Source organism: Cervus canadensis, chromosome 21 (genome assembly GCF_019320065.1).
Source record: "Cervus canadensis isolate Bull #8, Minnesota chromosome 21, ASM1932006v1, whole genome shotgun sequence".
NCBI classification, from domain to species: domain Eukaryota; kingdom Metazoa; phylum Chordata; class Mammalia; order Artiodactyla; family Cervidae; genus Cervus; species Cervus canadensis.
In genome coordinates this window covers 9,825,131-9,846,760 of record NC_057406.1, presented here as the reverse complement: position 1 = coordinate 9,846,760, position 21,630 = coordinate 9,825,131, and the positions used below count along the sequence as shown (strand labels likewise).

Here is a 21,630-nt window from a genome sequence, read left to right as displayed (position 1 = left end):
TCAAAGTGTCAAGTCCATGTCTGGGAAATGGGGATAACGATTGGGCTCACTCCCTCATAGGCCAGAAGGATATAAAGCACTCGGCCAGGGAGCACCCAGTACATGGGAGCTATTAGTGTCTCTATGAACTGGGTGGAAGGGGAGACTTTAGCCATCAGAGCTGTCCATTGATGGAGCGTAGAGAAAAGATTTCCCCTGTCCCTGAGGTGGAGGAGCCTGGGTCCCAGAGTGCAGGTTGGAATTCTACTGAGCAAAGAGCTTTTGGGAGGGAAGCCCCAAAGGATTAGATGGTATGTCTGCCATCCTAGTTTATACTTAGACATGGGCAGCTGCTAGATCCTGGTGTGGACCTGTGTGTGTTTGTGTTGCTGGGGGAGGTCGCAAGTGGAAGGTACAGTGAGAGAAGGCCCACTCACCCGTCCTAAAGGACCAGGCCTACTGACTGCAGACAGCAAGACCTCAGACCTGATCTACCTTTCACATACTTGTTCCTTGAAGTCTTTGCAAGGCCCCTTCTCTGCTGGCTGAGAACGGGCTGCTTGGAAGGCACTCATGCTGAGTCCCAGCTGAGCCGGCAAGTGGCCCACCTGCAGTGTGGACACCGCTGGGCTGGGGGCAGAGCTCCAGTCTGAGGCCTCAGTTCTGAGCACCCGCTGACCCCACTGTGATGCCAGCTGTCCTGAGCTACTGCACTGGGCAAGAGAGAGGGGACCTTTGGATTATCTGTCCTTTGCATTCTACCCTCTAGCACTTCCAGAAAGCATTTGAAGAAGCAGGGTGCAGGGATAAGAGACCAGGTCAGGCCCACCAAGCAGGTAACCGGAACCTTTAATTTTATTATGTGGAATGTTTAATGCAGAGTTAATAGGGGCTGGAGTACCTAGCAGAGGGGAGGGGGATAGAGGGAGCTACTGAGATAAATAAGGGGGGGGCGGTAATGAGTTACATGTGGACTTGGGGGTGGAGGGCTGCAGAATAGGAAAATGGGGGCAGAAGAGAGCTACATACTTTATTCAAATACCACTGGGAGGCAAAGGGGAAAAGGCCAGGGCAGCATGTACATGTCAGGAGTTTAGTGTCTTCAGCCTGCTGCCAGCAACCAGGGTGCTGGGCCCTGGGTCTCCCCTTGGAGCCGAGGGTTTGGGCCTGAGCAGCTCTAACTCTCTGGGAAGCCCAAGGAGTTGGGGCTGAGAGCGCAAGGACCACAGAGCCTGGTGAGGTTGGGGGGCGGGGGGCTGGTGGGAGCCGGGAGGAAGGCTCTGTGAATTGTCTCCGAATCCTTTCCTGGGGTCCCGGCCTGCTCACGTCCGGGGTGTGCCTCAAAGTCGGGAGGTTGTCCTGGAGTGGGACCTGGCCCTTTGCTCCATCAGACAAAGAACGAGGTTATTGGCACCGAAATGGATCTGAGGGCCTCTGTGCCAATTCCTTCCTGTGTTCAGGAGGGGAGGGGGGCACTGAAGGGTTGAGGAGACCTCCCTCTGAGCCCCCATCCCACCCCCACTCCCTCGAGGTGGTTCAAAGCTGTCCTCAGCCCCCTAAGGGGCAGACGGAACCCGTCCCAGTCCCTGACGCAGGTTTCTGGTTGGCCCTGCTCTTCAGACACGTGGCCTGGCTTCACGGGTTAGGTCAGACCCCCTATTCCTCGCAGAAGAGGAAACACAGGACAGGGGTGGCCAGGCCTCCGATTCCCATCCGACCGACCCTGGGTGCTTCACCCTCCCAGAGGAGGGTAGGCGGGGCCTGCTCAGATCCTGGGATTGAGGGTCATTCCTGGGGGGGAAGGTACAGCCCCTCCTTTTTCGGTTTAGGGGCAACAAGCTACCTCCTTCTCCTCTGCCCAGCCGAGTAGCCCAGGGCTGTGCCTGGGCCGGAGCTTGGGTAGGATGGGGTGGGGTCATCAAAGGCAGTGAGCCAGACAGAAGGCCTTCCCCTCAGCTGTCAGCCTCTGCAGCCTCTTCCTCTGCCGCCACCGGGCCTGAGATGGGCGAGGAAGAGGGTGCGAGGGCTGGGGGAAAGGGCAGGGCGAGACGGGTGGTGACAGGGGTGTGGGGCCCCCTTCTATGGCCGGGACAGCGTCGTATATACCGGCTGCTCCCAGTGTGTGGGGCTGTGGGACTGGGGCCCCGAGGGGCTGGGGTCAGAGATGGCCGTGTAGAGGGGCCGCTGCGAGGGCCCCATGTAGGAGAAGGCCGAGTAGAGGCCAGAGGTCTGGCCCGAGTGGCCATAATAGGGTCCTGAGGGCTGATGGTCAGAGTAGTCAAACTGGGGGCGGGAGATGGAGGGGAAGGCGGAGCCGTAGTGGGGCAGACTGAGGGAGGTGTAGGCGATCTGCGAGGTGGACGGCTGGTCGGTGTAGTGCGGGGGCCCCTGGGGCCCCGCGGTCTCCGTCTTCACCTGAGCTTTGGCGTCCACGCCAGGCGGCGAGACCGTGGGCAGAGCCACGCCTGGAGGCTTGGAGATCCAGGCAGAGTGTCCACTGGCCACAGCCAGGGCGCTGCCCAGCCCGTAGCCAGCTGCCGAGTAGCTGCCCACGTGGCCTGGGTGCCCGTTGGGCGGCAGGTACTGGTCCAACTCGGCCACGTCGAAGGTCTCCATGTTGGACATTACCTCATGGCTGATCTCACCGATGTCCACGTTGCCGAAGTCGATGTGAGGCTTCCCGCCCTCCCCCAGGGAACGCCCATCCCGCTTGGGGTCTGCCTTGCCTGACTGCAGCTCTGTCTTTGGGGTGGTCGGAGGGGTGGGCGGGCCATGGCTCTGGCCTAGAGGGTGAAGGGAGACAGAGAGAGAGAAAGAGAGAGAGAGGAAGCAGGAACAGAGGTCAGCGGCTGATGGTTCACTTTCAGACGCGATGCCTCCAGGAGGCTGAGGATCCATCACGGCATGGCCTTGTTCGTTCTAACATGTTCAGGGCGGCCTGCGGTGGCATTTGGCTATGTAATGATCTTGGGTTGATGTCCAATCATTTATGAAATTCCCCAGTCCTAGGAATGAGTCTTTTCTCCTACCAGGATAGGACTCCCCTCTCTCGCCCCCACCCCCTCCTGGAGAGGCCTGCTTCATTTTGAGCAAGTTTCCGTTTTCCCCATTGGAAGGAGCTTCCTCACACCAGCTGAAGTCGGGTGCCTTCCCGGCGCTCCTCAGCTGTGCAGCCCAATGGGGTCTGGCCCGTAGGCCTGGCTCGCCCGCTCTCTCTTAAGCACACTCGGCCTCTGCTGGTTGCCCACCCTGCTCACCTCTCTGGCCCTTATCATGTTGGCTGGGTCATCTGTACACCTCTGCCACCCCGGGCCCTGAAGGCCACCTCAAGTGCCCTTTATTCAAGGAAACCTTCCCTCCCACCCAGCGCCCCCAACCACGCTCTCAGCTCCCATCAGGCACCGTGCGGCCCCACTATCCCTCCAGTTGCCTTCTCCCTGCCCATCCTGGAAAGTACTGACGAGAGTGACCTGTGCTACCCCGTTCCTTCGTCTGCCCATTTGCCCCTTCCCAGGTTCATTCAGCAAACATTTAGGGGGCACCACTAAGTGCCAGGCACGGTTGCCAGGCATAGGGGAATACAAAACAAGTCAAATGGTTCCTGTCTGCACAAGCTCCTGGTCTTGGTGGGGGGGATCCAGGGACCCACCCAGGGCTGGAGGGCAGCATCACAGGTGCTGTGGTGAGGATGGGTGAGGGACTCAGGAGACCAGTGGAGGAAGCCGCTTGCCCTGCCCTGGGGACGTGGGGAAGGGCTCGGGGAGGAGGAGTAGCTGGTCTAGCAAGCTAGGCGCTCCTTGAGGGCAGGCCTATGCCGCCTCCATCAGACCAGAGGCAGTGCTGAATCCTGTGCTGAAAAGATCTGGACTCTGAGTTTGAATTCTTGCTCTGTCACTTACTGTGTGACCCTGGGCTGACCCCCTATCTTCTCTTATCAGTTTCCTTATCAGTAAAACAGAGATGATACCAAGCAGCTGAGGACATCGCCTCCTTCTGGAAGCTCTCCTTGGCCAGAGTCTGGTGGGCAGCTGGATATTTTTGGAGACTGACTGGGTGGACGGGGGGTGACTCCTCCCTAAAGGTCATGCCCCCTCTGGGTCTTGCATGGGCTTCACGTGCCCTTGATTCTTCCTGTACTTAATTCACGTGTTTTCATCACTGCTCATCCCTCTATAGAAGGGATGTGGGCTCCTGAGGGACCACGGACCATGGGAAGCGACAGGAGGCTCCAGGGACCGTGGCGTCCCGTTTGGACGCCTGGTGTCTGCTTCCAGGTCTGGCACAAAGGAGGACTTGGAGTGTGTCTTCTGAAGGCAGAGCTCTGCTCACTGACACTTGCCATGTGCCTGGCCCCAAGCATGGTGCTCTGTATGCTACAAACACAAGTGCCCGCAGAGGCCCTGGAGCCCTCAGCTACATGGCAAGTTACCCTCAGCTTTCTGTAGAGTCTACTCTGTAGCATGAGAGTGATCTGCCACACAGTTGAGGTCTGAGCGGCAGTGTGGCTGCCTCATCACAGTTTAGACGGACTGAATGAGTGAACATACATAAAGCAAGTAGCAAAGTGCCCGGCACTCAGTAAGTGCTCAATTAACGTGAGCTGCGCTCATCACCAATGAGAAGGAAACAGGAGGCCCTGCGTCTGGCTTCTCCGTGCAGCATCACATGCCGTGTCTCCCCCGTCAGACTGGGAGGTGGGGGAGAGGCAATGTGCTCTGCCCTCCCGTTTCTCAGAATCGTCCTGTCCCACCTTTCTCTGGTGTAACTGGCCCACTGGCCTCCATTGGCCTCCTTCACGGGTCTCTTCACCCCGAACCAGTGCCGCCTCCTAGCAGTCCTGGCCAGAGCCCTCTTGCTCAGCCGCCTCCCCCGACACCTGAGCCCGCTCTGAACTGCCAGTGGGCCCCTGCAGCCCAGCTGGGCCACGACAGCCTGTCCAGCCCTTCCCAGAGCCTCGAGTCTCAAGTCCTGCTCCAGCCTTTGGCTCTCCCCGCCGCCCACAGCCTCCTCCCAGCCCCAGGCTCACCTGAGGGGTGCTCGGGGTTTCCGTCTGACAGCGGGGAGCCCTCGCCCGGGTGCCGGTGGTCCAGGTGGGCGCTCTTGTAGTGGGCCTGGATGGCGGCCGCCCCGCCCTGCTCAGCCTCCCCGCCCGGGCACTCCGCCTCCCCCTGGGCCGCCTTCCCGTTCTTCCGCCTCCGCGGCTGGTACTTGTAGTCCGGGTGGTCCTTCTTGTGCTGCATCCGCAGCCGCTCGGCCTCCTCAATGAAGGGGCGCTTGTCGCTCTCGTTCAGCAGCCTGGGGTGGGGAGAGCGCAGAGGGGCCACCGTGAGTGCCTGCCCTGGAAGAAATGAGGCCCGGGGGGCTGGGGGAGACTGGCGGGCAGGGTCCCAGGTGGGAGTCGCGCTGTCTGGTCTAGGGACTGGAGGATGTGAGCCCAAAGCACCACAGCCTCAGAGGGCAGCCATCTCTGCCCCCAAACCTCTCAGGGACTGGCGTGTGAGAGAACCACCCTGCCGCTCCAGGCAGTCCCTGAGGATGGGGTTAGAATAGAGCTTACAAGAGGCACAGAGCATCCGTCAGTTTGAAAAGTGAAGTCGCTCAGTCATGTCCGACTCTTTGCGACCTCATGGACTGTAGCCTACCAGGCTCCTCCATCCACAGGATTTTCCAGGCCAGAATACTGGAGTGGGTTGCCATTTCCCTCTCCAGGAGATCTTCCCGACCCAGGGATTGCACCCGGCTCTCCCGCATTGTAGGCAGACGCCTTACCCTCTGAGCCACCAAAAACTCTTTCTTCAAAGCCGTCTGCAAGTGGAGCTGGCTGCCTCGTTAGGGGGTGAGCTCCCTGGGACTGGAGGTGTGCAAACAGGAGGAAGAGCCCAGTGTCTGCTACTTCCCAGCTATGTGACCATGGGCAAGTCACTTCTCTGAGCTTTAGTTTCTTCACCTACAGAACGAGGATAATACCTACTTCTAGGTGTGGGAGTGGCCAAGATAATGGCGTGAAGCACTGTGCATGGGACCTGGGGATTGGGGGGATGGGGGCGGCACCTTGAGAAACAGGTACAACTCTAATGCTGCCTGTGGGGTGGTGGGCAAGAGGACCTGCGGTGGAACCCCTCAACTCTGGAGTCATTTTTGTGAATTCCAGCGTGGTGGGGCCGAGGCGGGCAGGATGCGTGTGCCCCTCACTACGTACGGACCCCCACCTCACGGGGCGATCGTATCTCCTTGTCCAGGGAGGGAAAGAAGGTAAAGGAAGCTCCTGTCTTCCAAGACCCTGGACGGGGGCATTGAGACCCTCTCCCCAGTCTGAGCCCAGCCAGTGAAATGCAGCCCCTGTAGACTGTACATCCACCCACCTGATTCCAGCCAGGGCTGGGGTCAGGGGAGTTCAGGGCTGGGGTGCCTCTGGTGAGGAGGGCAGGAAGGATGCCTCGAAGAGGGGCTCAGGGAAAGAAACAGATTCCCGGACCCCCAGACATAAGGGACTCTCCAGGAGCAGCTCTGTCCTTTAGCCCAAAGGGCCTCTCTCTCCAGCTGCACCCCCCTCCTCCGTGGGTGCCCTCTTCACCCAGTCAGGAGAAGGCGGGGCCCTCCCTGCCCAGGATGGGAGGGGGTGGTCATACCAGGCACCTCCTAGCGGGCAGCGGGCAGCGGCATTCCTCTCCAGCTTAGCCTGCTCGGCTGCCCTCCCCCCGGGCCATGGCCCAGCCCAGCCCAGCCCAGCCCAGCTCTCTCCAAGGGCCCCACTAGCTGAGCGATGGGATGGGGACCCCAGACCATCAGGGGTTGGGAGTGGGGTGCAGCCTTTCTGACCCCAGCTGCGCCCTCTCCCCCGCCCCCAGCCAGCCCAGGGTAGGTGGGGAAGGCCCAAAGGTGGATGCCTGGTGAGGAGGGGAGGTGGCACGTGGGGGCACCTCAACCAGCCGTGGCCCCGGCACAGAGGCTCCCAGGATGGCAGGGGACTCTGCACTCCCTCTCCCACCCCAAACCTTCCCTGTGCCCTCTGCCCACTGGCAACCAGATGTGAATCCACAAGAAAATGGCAGGGGGCAAGGAGTGCGAGTGGGGGGCACAGGCTAGAAGAGAGGGAAGACTCCAACTTGCACTCATTGGCGCCTCCCAGCGCTAGTTCCCAGCAGCGCCCTAACTTGGAGAGAAACCTACCCGGGGGAGGTGGTGAGGGTGGGGTCTGCCAGCCCCAACCCCAGTCCTAACGAGCCCAACACCAATCTCACCCCCAAACCCAACCCCAGTTGCACCCAGACCTTCAGTTTCAGCTCTGTTCAGGCTCTTTCCTGACCCCAAACCCGTCCTCCCCTACCACAGAAACCCAATCCCAAATTTCATCTTGACTCCAGTGTCACCACAGCTCTAACTACACACCTGGTTTGCTCTTCACCTCTGCGTCTCCAAGGTCTGGAATGGGGAGGGGGGGCGGTGGGCTGATTCCCCACCCAAACTGGAATCTCCAACTGGAGGGGGGCACCTCCACGGTGAGGCACACTGGCTCTGCTCTACCTGCTCCCGTGGGGGCTTACCTAAGGGTCTGGGGAGGTTCCAGCCTGTGACCCCACCTTTTCTGTCTCTTGGCTCTAATTATTCTCCCCAGGTGGGTCAATCAATACACCGCCTCCCCCAGTACCATGAGATCAACATCTAACAGGCCTTTCCTGGGCGGGCACTGAAGGTTAGTGGTTGGTACACTCCCCTAGCCACTTGCGAGCCAGGACCTGGACGCTGGTGTGTCTGATCGACCCCCTTCCAGCGTCCCACACAATCTGTCTGCATGTCTTTCTCTTTTCATGTATAGGGCCCCTGATTGCCAGTTCTGCCCAGCTAGCCATCCCCCTTCTTGATAGCCTGAGATTCATGAGCCGGTGTCGGGGGTGGGGGTGGGGTGCAGATTTCAGGAGAAGCCCCTGGAGAGGCAGGCTAGCCTAACCCAGTTCAGAGGTCTCCCGGGGTCCCCACCCAGGATCCAGGCAGCCCACCCCCTGTTGGCATAGCCTTTGATCCTTGTCACTGTCTGGTCACCCTTCCACCGCTGGGGTTGGGCCCTGAGTAAGCAGTGCCTGCTTTCCTGGTTTCCCGCCTGCCCTGCCCCCCCAACTCAGGTTGGCCGCTGGGGGTCACCTTGGGCCCCTGTGCACACAGCCTGAGGTGAGGGGTGGTCAGGAACAAGTCCCTTTAAGGAGCCCAACCTGGGATTCTGGGCTGGGGAAACAGGGACAGACAGGGACGATGGAGGGTCCAACCTTATATCCTTGGCAACAGTGTGGGGGAGCGGTGGGTGGGGGGCTGTCCATCCTTGCTTTGATGCCCTCACTGGGCTTACACTGTGGTCTGCTTATGGTCCCCAAGGCCTGTTCTGTCTGCCTGTCTGCCTCCCTCCTGGTTGTCTGTCTCTGACTTGCTCGTCTCTGCCCCATGGCACCAAGGGTCCTGGCTTGGGCTAAACCCTGCCATGATGTGGATGGACCTTGGGCAGAGGAGCTGGCTTCGACCTCTGCTCCTGGGCAAGGCTAGACCCTCTGAGTCCATGCAGCAGTTTGACCACTGAGCCCAGGGCCTGTTGGGGTGAGCCAAGTGCTGAGGGGGGTGGGGAAGAAGCACCAGGCCTTTAGCAAACACATGGCCAGGGCCAGGCCCAGGGGGCTGGATGTGAATTCCTCTCGGTCTCTTGGGGGTTTTCCTGCTCCTTCCACCACCTTAAGCCTTTGGCCTTCTAGGCCAAGCTCCACTGTGTTGGGGCCGGCAAGGGGAGGGGTGGCAGGCTCCCCTGACACTCTCTGCAGCTCGGATGCTCCTCATTCCTGTTCTCCTCTGCCCTCACCCCACAACCTCCGGACCGTGTCGTAGAGGGGAGGTGTGACCCACTTCTGTCACCGAGGATGGTGTGTGGGAAGACCACTGGCTGAAGCGTCAGGGGACCTGGTTCTGGCCCTAGCTCCGCCACCAGCTGTTACATGGCCTGGGCAGTCCCTCTGCCTTCCTGGGCCTATCTCCTGGACAGTCCAGTGGGGAATCAGATAACCTCTGCAGACTTTCACCTTCTGGAACCCCTGTTCTCTTTCTGAGCTGCCCAGGACTTCTTGAGGGGGTGGCGTTGCCTTGGTCAACAACGTATTCCCAAGGGAACAGCCTAAACCCCAGACCAGAGGTGAGGCCGACTTCCTTCTCAAGGGCATGTTCTTCCCCCAAAGTTTGAGCTGCTTCCAGAGAACCTGGGACTCTGAGGGACCCGGGGTAGGAAAGGGGCCAGCTGTTCCTCCTGGCCAGGGCTCTCAGCTCCAGGGCTGGAGGGGTAGGAGGTTACTCAATCCTGGGTGGGGCCCTGGAAAGGAAGATGGCGCCTGGACTGGGAGAGGGAGGGAGGGGAAGAGACCAGCCTGGCAGCTCTGGGACCCGGTGGGAAGGGGAGTCTCCTCTCCACACGTCCCCTTCCCTGGGGGATGAAGAAGCCCTGGGCCTGAAGGAGGGGTGCTCAGAAGGGTGCAGAGGAGGAGGCTGGGGTAGGACAGGGACCGGCAGCGGCCTGCTTGGCCTCCATCCCTCACCCTTTCAAAGACCCGGACCTGAATTCCTTGTCTGCCCCCATCTCAGCCCTGCAGTTCTCCACCTGGCTGCCTCAGTTTCCCTGCCTCTCCAGCCAGGCCTTCAGTTCTTTCCCAGACGTTTCCCTCGCATCCCCTTTGACCAGGGGGCAGTGGCACCCTTGAGTGGCACCTGCGGGAATGGGGTTAGTGCACCACTATGGTGTGGATGCCTCCACCAGCCTTCTCTCCCTTCCACCTTCACTCTTGCCCACTCCTCAGAAGCCCAGGCCCCAGCTCCTGCCACCGGCAGAATTCCAACCGCGAGGGGGCGCCTTCCAGCCCGGTGCCCTGGCTGGGGAGCGGGGCCTAGGCCGCTGGAGATCGGCGGGAGCGCAACCCCAAGGGGGTACTGGGGAAAGGGCGGGCCCGATCCCTCAGCTGGCCGTCCAGTCCCATCGAGGAGGTGGCTGCCCCAGGAGAAGGGCCCAGGCCGTGAGCGCCTCGCCCCATTCCACCCGCGGGTAGAGGGCCTGGCGGGAGCTCCCCGGAGGCGGGTCGGGGTCGCTCACCTCCAGAGCTTGCCCAGCGTCTTGCTGAGCTCGGCGTTGTGCAGGTGCGGGTACTGGTCGGCCAGCTTCCTGCGCGCCGCCTGCGCCCACACCATGAAGGCGTTCATGGGCCGCTTGACGTGCGGCTTGCTCTTGCTGGCGCCGTTGACGCGCACCGGCATGGGCACCAGAGTCCAGTCGTAGCCGCTGAGCACCTGGCTGACGGCCTCGCGGATGCACACGGGGAACTTGTCATCGTCCGCCTCGCCGTCCTGCTGTTCCTTCTTGACCTTGCCCAGCTCGCCGGGCCCCGGGCTAGCTCGCAGGCCCGAGCCGCCGCCGCCGCCGCCGCCGCCGTCGGGCCCCAGCGACGGCGCGCTCCCCGGGGACAGGCAGCGCGGCTCCTCGGAGCCCACGGGGCTCAGCTCCACCTCGGACAGGTCCTGCTCCTCTGCCATGTCGCCCCCGGCCGCCGCCGCCGCCGCCTCGGCCGCCTCCCCGGGGCCCGCCGCCGGGGTCCTGGCGAAGAGTCCAACGCTCACCTGGACGACGGGAAGGAGGGCGCAATGGGCGGCGTGCGCGCAGCCCCGACGGCGGCCCGGCACGCGACTCAGGCACAGCCCTAAGGTGGGGCCGGCCGGCTGCCCCTAAACCCACCGCAGCCCCTGGGGCCCGCGCACATGCCAGACCTGGGCTCGGCCTCTTAGCTCCCGCCTCCATGTCTTCCCCCCACCTGGTCCCAACCGCCTCTTGCTGTGGGTGGGTTCGGGTTTGGTTTTTTTTTTTTTTAAAAAAAGAAAAACCTCCTCTTGGGTGGAGGTTTGTTGATGGAAAGGAAGAAAAACGGACTCTTTCTTTTGCTCTAATCCTGGCTCCTGGAATTTCCCACCTTTTCGCTCACCTTTCCTTTTTCCCTTCCGCCTGACCCCCGACGGGGGACTAGAAGAGGAACTGGGCTGGGGGCAGACGCCTGTGTCAGCTTCTCTCCGCCCCACGCCCCACCGCAGGGTCCCAAGCCTGGGCCCCGGGAAGGGAGGAGCGGGCTGCGCACTCACTCACCTCCTCGGACCTCTCCTCCAGTCTAGGGCTTGTCCTGAGGAAGTGGAAAACCGTGTCCCAAGGTGTGCGGTCCAGCTCGGGGGCTGGGGGTGGGGGACGCTGGTGGGCTGATTGGGAGGGGCTGGGGGCCCCCAAGCCTCAGGCCACGGGCCTCGTCAGGACGGAGCCTGAATCCTCACCACCAACCACCCTGGCCGGACAGCCTGAGACTGACTGAGCGCTGAGCTGCTGCCGAGGGCTGGGGAAGGAAGGAGGGGGGAGAGGGGGGAGGGGGAGGGGAGGGAGGGAGGGAAGGGCAGAAGGTGGAGCCTCCAGCGCTTTCCTTCATCCCCAACACTCTGGGCTCCTCCGCCAGGCCCCCCCACCCCAGCTCCCTGCGCTGCTGGCTGCCCCCAGGCCCATCCTGGGAAGGTGTCGGAGTGGGGGTGGTCAGGCTGGGATAGCCTGTGGAGGCAGGTGGGCAGGGTCACAACTTATCCCTTGGGGGAAAATTGGGCCCACCTGGGACCCCCAACCTCTGTCTCAGGTGTCGGAATGGGCAGCTGGCAGAGGAGAAGGCAGGTGACTGTTCTGTCACATGGTGGGGGGGGGCACTGGTTGCTTCACTTAAGACCTCTTATTGAGTGCCAGCCTGTCTCACCCCGCCTCCTACCCCCCACCCAGGCTGTCCTCTTTCCTGGACAGCAGGAGAGGAAGATTACAGGTCCATACCTGGTGAAGCGGGGCGCAGCTGGATGCCCCCTGCCCAGTGCAGATGCCCAGGCTTCACCCCCAGTCTCCTCTCACCGGACACCCAGCACCGCAAGGCCTGGGCTGGCTCAAGAGAGACAGACTGAAGTGTGCGGGAGGCTGGGCCCGCGCTGGGCTGGGGTCCTCTTCAAGTAGGTCTGAAAATCTCCTGGGGCCCCGTTTCCTGGGACCCAACTCCCTCCACCCTGGTAGGGGGAGTCCCAGTTCTGGTTGTCAAGACACCCCCCACTCCCCCACCCCGAGAAAGGGTGAGGAGTCGCCCTGCCTCTTCCTCTCTGCCCACTTCTTCCCTCAACCCCACTCCCCCCAGCAGGGTGACTCCTTCATTTTTCTGTCCTGCCCATCATCTAAGGCTTTCTCAGGCCTCTAAGACCACAGCCCCTCTCTCTTCTCAAAAGGTGGGTGCTGAGGCAGAGGTGAGGGTGTGTGAGGAGGACGGATGGAGCTGGGGCCGCAATGATGACCATGGATGGTTCTGAGCTCCTCAGCTGCTGGGCGAGGCCCCGGGCCCAGCCCAGGAGAGTTGCGTCTGGAGCGGGGCTGGAAAGGGGGTCCAGGCAAGGCCTCATGCTTGGGAAAGGCCAAGGGTGTTGGAGGGGGTGGGTAATGGGACACAATGAGGTAGTCACACGAGGCGAAGGCATGTTGGGGGTGGGGGGAGCGGACACTGGAACACACACACACACACATGCTCGCACACACAACCAGCCAGACAATCGGGCCAGTGTGTCTGGGGCCTCGGAGCCCAGTGAATTAGGAGTTTGATAAGGGTTTTCTCTTTCTCTCGCTCGCCGGCCTTGGACAATCTCCCCCCAGTTTTCCTCGACGCCACCCCCGGCGCTGCCAACCCTCCTCCCCCCGCCTCCCTTCTCTTCCCTGTGCCCAGACTCTTGTTCGGGGCCTTGAAACAGTGAGCTGTCTTTGTTCGAAATACAGGTGAACGGCAATCATGTGATTAACACACACACACATAAAAAGCTTTTTAACAGCGCCCGCCCGGCCTCAGAGCCGCCCAGAGAGGAGCCGCCCTGGATGGACAGAGGGACGGAGGGACGAGCATCCAGTCGGTCGTGTCCGGCTGCCCGCGGCAGTCTCCGACACCCGCTGCGGCCCGCCCGCTGCCCGCCTGCCTGGCATCGCTCGATCCCGGTGGGTCCCTGCTCATCCTTCCAGCCCTTGGTTCCTCCTCTTGAGGAGGTGTGGTGTCTGTGGCATCCGTGACTCGGCCTGAGACCCCCTCTGGGGCGGGGAGGGGTGGTTACAGAGGGTAAGAAGCCAGGTGTGGGGTCCCACGACTCCCCTTTCGACTCCCTGCCTCCTCCCTTACTCCCCCACCCCTTGGCCCAGCTGTGCCAGGATGGGGGTGGGGGTGGCGGTGGGTGCCCTGGGTCTGCAGAGAAGCCAGGCTGGACAGAAGAGTCTTCTCTCTTCCCCTCCCTCTGTCTCTGTCTCTCTCCCTCTCTTCCTGTTTCCAAGTGCTGTGCTGGGCTCTCTGCTGAGAGGTGCTGGGTGAGGAAGGTGGGCTTGCAGGGGTGCGGGGCGGGGGGGAAGTGCTGTCAGATGCCCAGGGCTGTGGATGGGGGGGCTACACTGTGCTGTGAACACACTACCCACCATGCTGGCAACTCTTGATCCCCTCCATCTGTTGCAGGCCCCTGCAGGGGAAGGTGCAGGCCTCATATTCATCCCTGGAGAGCAGGGGTTTTGGAGAGGGGGAGGGTTCCTGGAGGAGGACGATGAGGACACGGGGCCTCTGTCCTTGGCAGAACCAGCCTGGTGGCCAGCGCTCCCTTCTGCTCCTTTCCCCGCTGGGGATGGGAGGGGTCCTTGCCCTCTCATTCCTGACCCTACCCCAGGAATGCTGGTGACCCCTTACCACACCCCGCCCCCCAATCCCACATATACCCATCCTGGGAGAGGTGTGGTGCTGGGGAACTCTGGGGCCTATTCTCTCTCCCCAGAAGGGAAGGTATAATGGTAAGGTTCAGGATGCCTTCCCTGGGTGGAGGCCTTTCGGTACCGGCAGGGTTTTTCTGGGATCCAACCTGGGTTCTGTGGAGCCGGTCCCAGATTTACTCCTGAGATGGGCCCCTGAGAGGAAGAGAGCAAATGAAATACTGTCCATCAAACGTAAAGCCCACTGATGACTCTGACTGGTGGAGCTGCTTTGGGTCAACCGTGACCCTTAACCCCTTAGCTCCCGAGCCATCTTCTGGCGGGCACTGTTCCAGCTTTGTGGAAGGTCCCAGTCCCTCATCTGTCCCCTGGGGCATTGGTTACGTCCCCTCACCCGCCTCCCAGATCCCCAGGTGAGATGTGATGGGGAAATCTGCTGTTCAGCTGAGCCGGGGCCAGGCAGGAAGGCCCTTCAGCACCTCCAGGCACCATGAGGATGAGACCTGTGGGGTTCAGGTTGTCCTCTCACTCCTTCCTCAGGCCTGGGCCCTGCTTTCACTTTCTGACCAGCTCCCAGCAATCGCCTCAAGCATCAAGCATCGCTTCTAAATCTTGCTGCACTTTAGGGTCACTGTGGCGTCTTAAAGAAACATTGAAACCTGGGTCCCCTACAGACTGGCTAAGTCTGAATTTCTGGGCATGGGGTCCAGACGTGTTTGCTTTTTGCAGCACCCTGGGAGGCCTTGCTCTCCCTGACTGGGTTCTCTGGAACCCTGAGGCTGTGGTGACCCCCTGCAGAACCCAAGATCTCCTGGGAGAAGGGAGGGGGCTGGGCTCTGGACACCCGAGCTGGAGGCCAGAGCCGCGGTGACCCTGGGGTGTTCGCGGAGTTGTCGGGTGTGCAGGGGAGGGGCTGTGCATTGGGAAGGGGGAGGGCTGAGGGGCACAGGTCAGGGTCAAGGGTACAGTACTCACAGACAGAAGCTTAGTCTGGGAGAGTCTATGGTGGGGAGGGAGGCGGGAGGTGGGAGGTCCCCTACCTCTGGTCAGACATGTTCTTCCGGGTTCGGGTACAGTGGAAAGAACACTGGTGTTGGAGTCAGGAAACCCTGCCACTCGTATCCATATGGCCTTGGGCAGATTATGTTGTCAACCTCTCAGACTTGGTTTTTGCTTGTATAAGATGTTGAGCATTTTATATATCACTATATCCCAAGTGGTTGGGAGAATTAAATAAGAATACACAGGCACAGAAGTTTTTGAATAGGTTAAATGTTCATTTTTTTTTTTGAATTTTTCTTCTAGATTTACTGAGATCTAATTGATATACAGCACTGTATAAGTTCAAGGTGTGTAGCATAATGATTTGACTTACATACATCAGGAAATGATTGTTACAGTTAAGCTTTGTGAATATTCATCTTTTATAGATACAAAATTAAAGAAATAGAAAAAGTGTTTTTAAAAAAAGTACGCAGGAATTCCCTGGTGGTCCAGTGGTTAGAACTTGCTATTTCACAGCTGAAGTCTTGGGTTCGAACCCTTTTCGGGGAACTAAGATCCCATAAGCCACGCTGCGCGGCCAAAATAAAAAACAAACAAAAAGAATACACACACTCTGAATATTTGGTGCAGAGTTGTTGTTGAGTCGCTCGGTCATGTCCGACTCTTTGTGACCCCATGAACTGCAGCACACCGGGCTTCCCTGTCCATCACCATCTCCTGGAGCTTGCTCAAACTCATGTCCATCAAGTCGGTGATGCCACCCAACTATCTCATCCTCTGTCATCCCCTTTTCCTCCTGCTTTCAGTCTTTCCCACCATCAGGGTCTTTTCCAATGAGTCAGCTCTTCACATCAGGTGGTCAAAGTATTGGAGTTTCAGCTTCAGCATCAGTCCTCCCAAAGAATATTCAGGGTTAATCGTTTAGGATTGGCTGGTTTGATCTCCTTGCTGTCCCAGGTGCAGAGTAAGTGCTCAATAAATGATAATTAGAAAAAATAGTTTAGAGACTGGGAGGTGGGGGTGCTGCTGACTTCAATTCAGGTGCACAGGTGTTTACAGAGCAGCAACCGCGGATTAGAGTCAGAAGTTTGTAATCTGCCTGTTGAATCCCAGTGTCAGACCAGGGCGGTGTGACAAGTGCTTCATGGGTGGGCTTCCCCTGCCGGTGGCCCCTGGACAGTGAAGACCACACTTCCAGAGCCGCCTGGGCTGGCCCCATCCTGGGCACCCCTGTCCTGGGAGTCTCAACAGCTCTCTCTACTCAGGTGCCATCCTTATTCTCCTCTGGGAAGGAAACTGAGGCTCAAAGACGTTCAGTGATGAGCCCGAGCTCACGCAGCTGATGATGGGAGGGCCCAGCCTGGTATCCGCAGTTTTCCTTCCAGCCCAGCCTCTGACCACTCTGCTCTGCCACCACCAGACGCCAGGCATAGCTTTCTGCCGCCTGCACCCCCCACCCCTCCCCGAGGCCTTTGCACTGGCTCTGTACTTTCCCTCCCCCTCGTCACTGCTGGCAGCCCAGCTCAGAGGCCCTCTCTTAGGGACACGCCTCGCTTGGAATTCTTTTCCTGTATTGCTTTCCCGTGGAGGAGAGGGTAATGGCTCCATAGCTGCCTCACCCCCTCACTGCACAGCCTGGCATCCAGGCCGATCTCCACCTCCTCCTGGGAGGCCCCCCGAGGGCAGGGCCATGCCTTCCTCTTGGTCTCGGCCCCTCCAGGCCCCAGCATAACTTCAGGGAATCTTCCTTGAGTGGACGTGTCACCCAAGTTGAGAGAATAAGATGGGGAAGGCTGGGGTGGACCGGAGCGGCTACCTGGAGGTGGAGGCCTAAGTGCGGGTGGGGGTGGCGGAGGGGAGGACAGCATTCCAGGCCTGTCCTGACAAGGGTTCTCGCCCGTCCCTGTTTTTGGTCCAAGCTGAGGGTCGCGGACCTGGGCCAGGAAGGCAGCTCCTGGGGCCTGTGTCCTCCTTGCCCTCCCAAGCCCGCCCACTCCGGGAACAAGGAAGCTGGGGCCAGTGCCCAGGGCTGCCTCGGGGCAGCTGGCCTCTGCCCTCTTCTTAGAAGCCCTCGGAGCTGCTCGTTCCTGTCATCCAAACCCAGCTGCCGGAAAGCCCTTCCTGATGTCTCCCCGAACCTCTCACGCTGCGGTGAACTTTTGTGAACGTACCCTCTGTGCACGGCGCTGGGCCAGGAGCTGGGGTAGGGAGGTGGTGGTGGAGGCCAGACCTGGCTTGGAGGAGCTCAGAGTCTGATGAGAGAGACCTGCACAGAAACCCGGAACCTGGGCAAGGCCGAGGTCCTCCACAGCCAAGCTGGGGTGGGGCAGTCAAATCCCAGCAGGGCTGAGGGGAGCGGGGTTGTCTCGGCCACTTTTTTCTCTCTCCAGGCCTCAGTTTCCCCACCTACAGAATGTGGGGGCAGCTAGCTTATCTCCGAGGCCATTTCCAGATTCAGTAGCCCATGAATTATATTTCAAAACCAGAGGCCAATGCCTGACCCAGCGTTTCCAAGGTGGTGCCTCAGGGCGCTCTGTGTTCCTCGGCCATTGATCAACTTCTCTTGAAAAGACAAGTTTTGTGGGCAACTGAGTTGGGGAAACACTCTTTCCACTTTTTCTTTGTAGAGAGGCAGGGCCTTTGAGGGTGTGAAAAGCTCTAACTGCTATAATAAAGAGTTGGAACTTTGTTTAAAATGCTTACCCCAACTCCTCTTCCTCCTCACCCTTCTCCTTGCGGAGGAGATGGAGATTGATTCATTCATTCATTCTCCTAAGTCTTTTCCTCTGACTCTGGGCCTTTTCTCTCTTCCTTCCTTTCTCCTAAGAGTCAAGAAGAAGGTGGAGATGCCCCCGTGAGGAGCCTGGGCACCCCTTAGGGCCCAGTCCTCAATCCCACAGAGCTCCACCACCCCCTGTCTCCCTGCCCCTGCACTTGACCTAAGCTGCAGCCGTATCTACTCTCCGCCCCCCCCCCGCCCCGCCCAGCCATCCCCCCGTGTGACCCGAACCCAGTAGGCCAAGTCCTGCCCACAGAGCCCCTTGCCTGTTGGCCAAGGCCTGGAGCCTCCCTTGTGTCCTGCCTTGGTCACCTTGCCAGCAGGACATCGTTCCTGCGGGGTGTGGACCTGTGGGCTGAGGCTTTCTCACTTTCCTCCAGGATGCCTGGTGACAGAGGTGCAGAGTGTTGCAAGTGATCACTTGATGAACAGACATGGGAGCACTGGTGTGGGGCTCTTGAGTCAGGCAGCTGTGAGTTCGAATCCTGCCCCTCCCTGCCCCCACTTACTAGCGGTGTGTCCTTGGCAAATGACTTACTGTCTCTGAATCGGTTTCGTTCCAGGTCAGGGTGAGGATTAAACCAGTTAATGTATGTAAACACTTAGGACAGTGCCTGGCACATGACGGGGCTCAGTAAATGGCCACTATTGTTATTAACATCTTGGGCTCTGCCTCAGAGGGTGGCTGTCGGTTGACCTTGGGTTTGCTAGGAGTTGCTGCTTCTTGTCCTGCCCGAGTGCAGTTGTCAGATGTCCTCCCATCGGCAGGATCATCATCCCACTGAATGAAAGCAGAAAGGGAAGTGGTTGGCCGAGATCACAAGACTGTTTGGTCTTGGAACTTGATGACTCTCTCAGGACTTTTGGCCCCAGGTTTCCTGAGGACCCACCCTCTGCTGTCGGTGGCGTGATAAAGTGGGGTGAGCACTCAGCTTGTGTTCAGGGAGCTTGTGAACAAGCTGGGAGTTGTTCACTCGTGCGGACTTTCCCACACACCTATTAGAAGATGTGGTGCAGGTTTGCGTGAGGCTGAAGAGAGTGGTGATGATGGAGGAAGGAAAGGACATGTGTGGGGGGCACTGAGGGTGGCCTTATCACGTGGGACCCTTGGTGTTGTCCCTGGAGGGGCGGACGCTCTGGACAGCTTGAGGGGAGGGGCTTATCCAGGTTTCCCAGTTTAGGAGGTGACTGGAATAACTAGGTCTTCCCATTCCGGAGTCCCTGTCGTTTCACTCTGTCATCCAGGGCATTGGCCAGGTCCAGGGCTTTGGCTGCCAAAGAGCAGGGAACTGGACTGGGTGTGAATGGAGCCAGATGCCCATTGGAGGTTGGAGCTGTGAATGCATCCCTCATCTGGCAAATTTATCTCTGTCCCCTGAAAGTGAAAATGGGTGAGCCAGTGGGATTTTAGTGTTCGTGTGTGCACTCAAAGGGGCCTCCCTGTGATAAGATTGCCTCTTCTTTGTTGCTGTCACTTTGTAATGAGAAAGGGAGCTGAGTGATGATGAGTGTGAGCGTACGTGTGTGCTTAGTTGCTCACAATTCTTAGTCGCGTCCAATTCTTTGCAACCCCATGGACTGTAGCCCACCAGGCTCCTCTGTCCATGGGATTTCCCAGGCAAGAATACTGGAGTGGGTTGCTATTTTCTAACCAGGAGATCTTCTTGACCCAGGGATTAAACCCACATCTCCTATGTCTCCTGCATTGCAGGCGGAGTCTTTACTGCTGAGCCACCAGGAAAGCCCAGTGAGATTGAGACTCAGAACCAAAGAGACCAGAGTTCAAATCCACTGCTAACCAGCAGTGGGATCAGGCCAGTCACATGATTTTCCTGTGCCTCAATTTGTACTTCTGTAAACCAGGGGATCTTCCCAGCTCTGGGTTAGAACCCAGGTCTCCTGCATTGCAGGCAGACTCTTTACCATCTGAGCCACCAGGGAAGCCCCCAAAGGAGCATAGCATTACCTGCCTCATGGGAATGGAAAAATGAGAGAAATGAGGAATGGCAGGTGCTTCGAGCAGCACTTGGGACCATAGGCAGGCATGGTCCTTGCCTTCTCTGGTCCTATCTCCACTGTCAGTTCATGTCCAGAAGTTTCACAGGCACGCTGGGTGGAATAATGCCTTGGATATAACGCACTGAGGAAAATCTCTTCCCTTCCTAGGGTCAAAAGTTGCACTCACTGCAATAAGACCAAAGGGCTTGGCACAGCCCTGGGGTGCATCGACTCAAGCAGGAAGTATAGTACATCCTTAAGGCCGCCAGGCATGGGGATTTTGTATCTGGCAGGTTGAGAATTCAGAGTTTGAAAGTCTCCTGTTTGGGGCTAGAACCCTGAGCAGAAGTCTCAGTACCTCAGCACCTTTGGCAGGTGCTGTGGGAGAAGCTGCTCCCAACTCCACCCAGTGTGACCGGGGGCAGGTCAGTCACTCTCTCTGGGCGCTCTCATTGCTTCATCTGTCCAATGAGAGAGCTGGCCTCTAAGATCTCTGGGGGGACTTTCAGATTTACATTCAGGGATATGGGGGTTGTATAGGAAAATGCCCACATCTGTTTTTTTTTTTTCCCCTGAGGCAGCTGCTAAGGGCTGGGCATGTGAGCTCACAGTGGGTGCTCAGAGTGTGCTAGTTGAATCTCATCGACCAGGGAGAGAATCCACTCAGAGCCCTGCCCTGCTTCTCCTTTCCCCAGAGAACCGGTCCACTGATCTAGTCACAGCATCCTGTTAGCCCTTTGGGGGCAGGACCCATGGTTCACTCTCCACAGTCAGCAGTTCATTCATTTGTTCTTTTTAATTTTTAAAAAAAATTTTTGAGGAATCCCAATTTACTTATTTTTCTTTTATGACTAATTGTTTTTTAAAAATATTTATTTTAATGTATTTATTAGGCTGTGCTGGGTCTTAGTTTCGGCCCTTGGGATCTTTAGTTGTAACATTCGAACCCTTGGTTGCAGCACGTGGGATCTAGTTCCCTGATCAAGGTTCAAACCTGGGTCCCCCTGCATTGGGAGCCTGGAGTCTTAGCCACCGGACCACCAGGGGAGTCCCTCACTCGTTTGTTCTAAAACACACAAATGCCGCAGACACACATGCACATAGGGAAATAAAATCTCAGATTACAGACAGATCAAATGAGCATTTTTTTCTCATGGCTCTTAGAGTCAAAATCCCAAATCTTTAGCCTGGTCCGGCATGACCTGCCCCACTCTCACCCCGAGACTCCAGCCAGAGTGTCCACCCTCTACCTCCCTCAACTTGGGCCTCCGAGTCCTCACAAATGCTCTTCCTCCACTGAACTCACTTCCACGGTCACCTTGTTGGTTTCTCCTTTGGGATCAACCTAAAGTCTGCAGAGTCCCTGCCCTGATCCTCCAGGGTCCGCTATTCTCCCTGACAACCCCTTGGCCTTTTCCTTAATACCATTCACGGCAACTTGCAATTATATATTTATTGTGGGATTAGTCATTTTTTTTTTTTTATTGTCTGCCCTGTGTGGCTTGTGAGATTTTTAGTTCCCCAACCAGGGATTGAACCTGGGCCCTCTGCAGTGAGAGCAAGGAGCCCTAACCACCAGATCTCCAGGAAATTCCCAGTTTTGTTTCTCCTCCCACCAGGATGTCAGCTTCAGGAACCTCTGGGGATCAGCTGAATGCCAAGCACACCAGAGGAGCCTGATGAGTGAATGAATGAATGAACTCACACAGCCTCATGGAGAAGACAGGAAGCAGGGAGGATTAGAGGAGAGAAGGGAGGCCGAGGATCAGAGCTGGAGACTTGCCCAGGGTCTCTCGAGTGATGCAGGCAGGTGTCTTGATTCCAGTCCAGTGTTCTTCCTCCTTTCGGAATGCAGGGCACCTGGAAGGGTAGGCTGGATAGTCTAGACACCTATCTATCAGGGATGGATCTATCCGGGATAGACTATGAGGGATAGTCAGACACCAAGCCCCTGAGGACCTAGGGCATGGGAGGAGGGGACGGGGCATCTGAGCCAGTTCCCTCGCCAGCTCCACCCCTTCCCCCAGCAGGCAGGAAGGACAGGGCAGCTCTGTCAGCTTCAGACACCACCGCC

General features: G+C 58.6%; 1 protein-coding gene across 1 annotated transcript; it reads right to left on the bottom strand.

Moving 5' to 3' along the window:
• Window positions 1-816: 816 nt before the first annotated feature.
• Window positions 817-11,349, bottom strand: SOX10 (SRY-box transcription factor 10). Its single transcript, XM_043439833.1, has 4 exons — window positions 11,129-11,349; window positions 10,091-10,611; window positions 5,006-5,274; window positions 817-2,762 (listed from the first exon to the last, which is right to left on the bottom strand). Exons 2-4 carry the CDS (start codon window positions 10,525-10,527, stop codon window positions 2,059-2,061), a joined length of 1,410 nt encoding a protein of 469 aa, XP_043295768.1. The 5' UTR covers window positions 10,528-10,611; window positions 11,129-11,349; the 3' UTR covers window positions 817-2,058.
• Window positions 11,350-21,630: the final 10,281 nt, after the last annotated feature.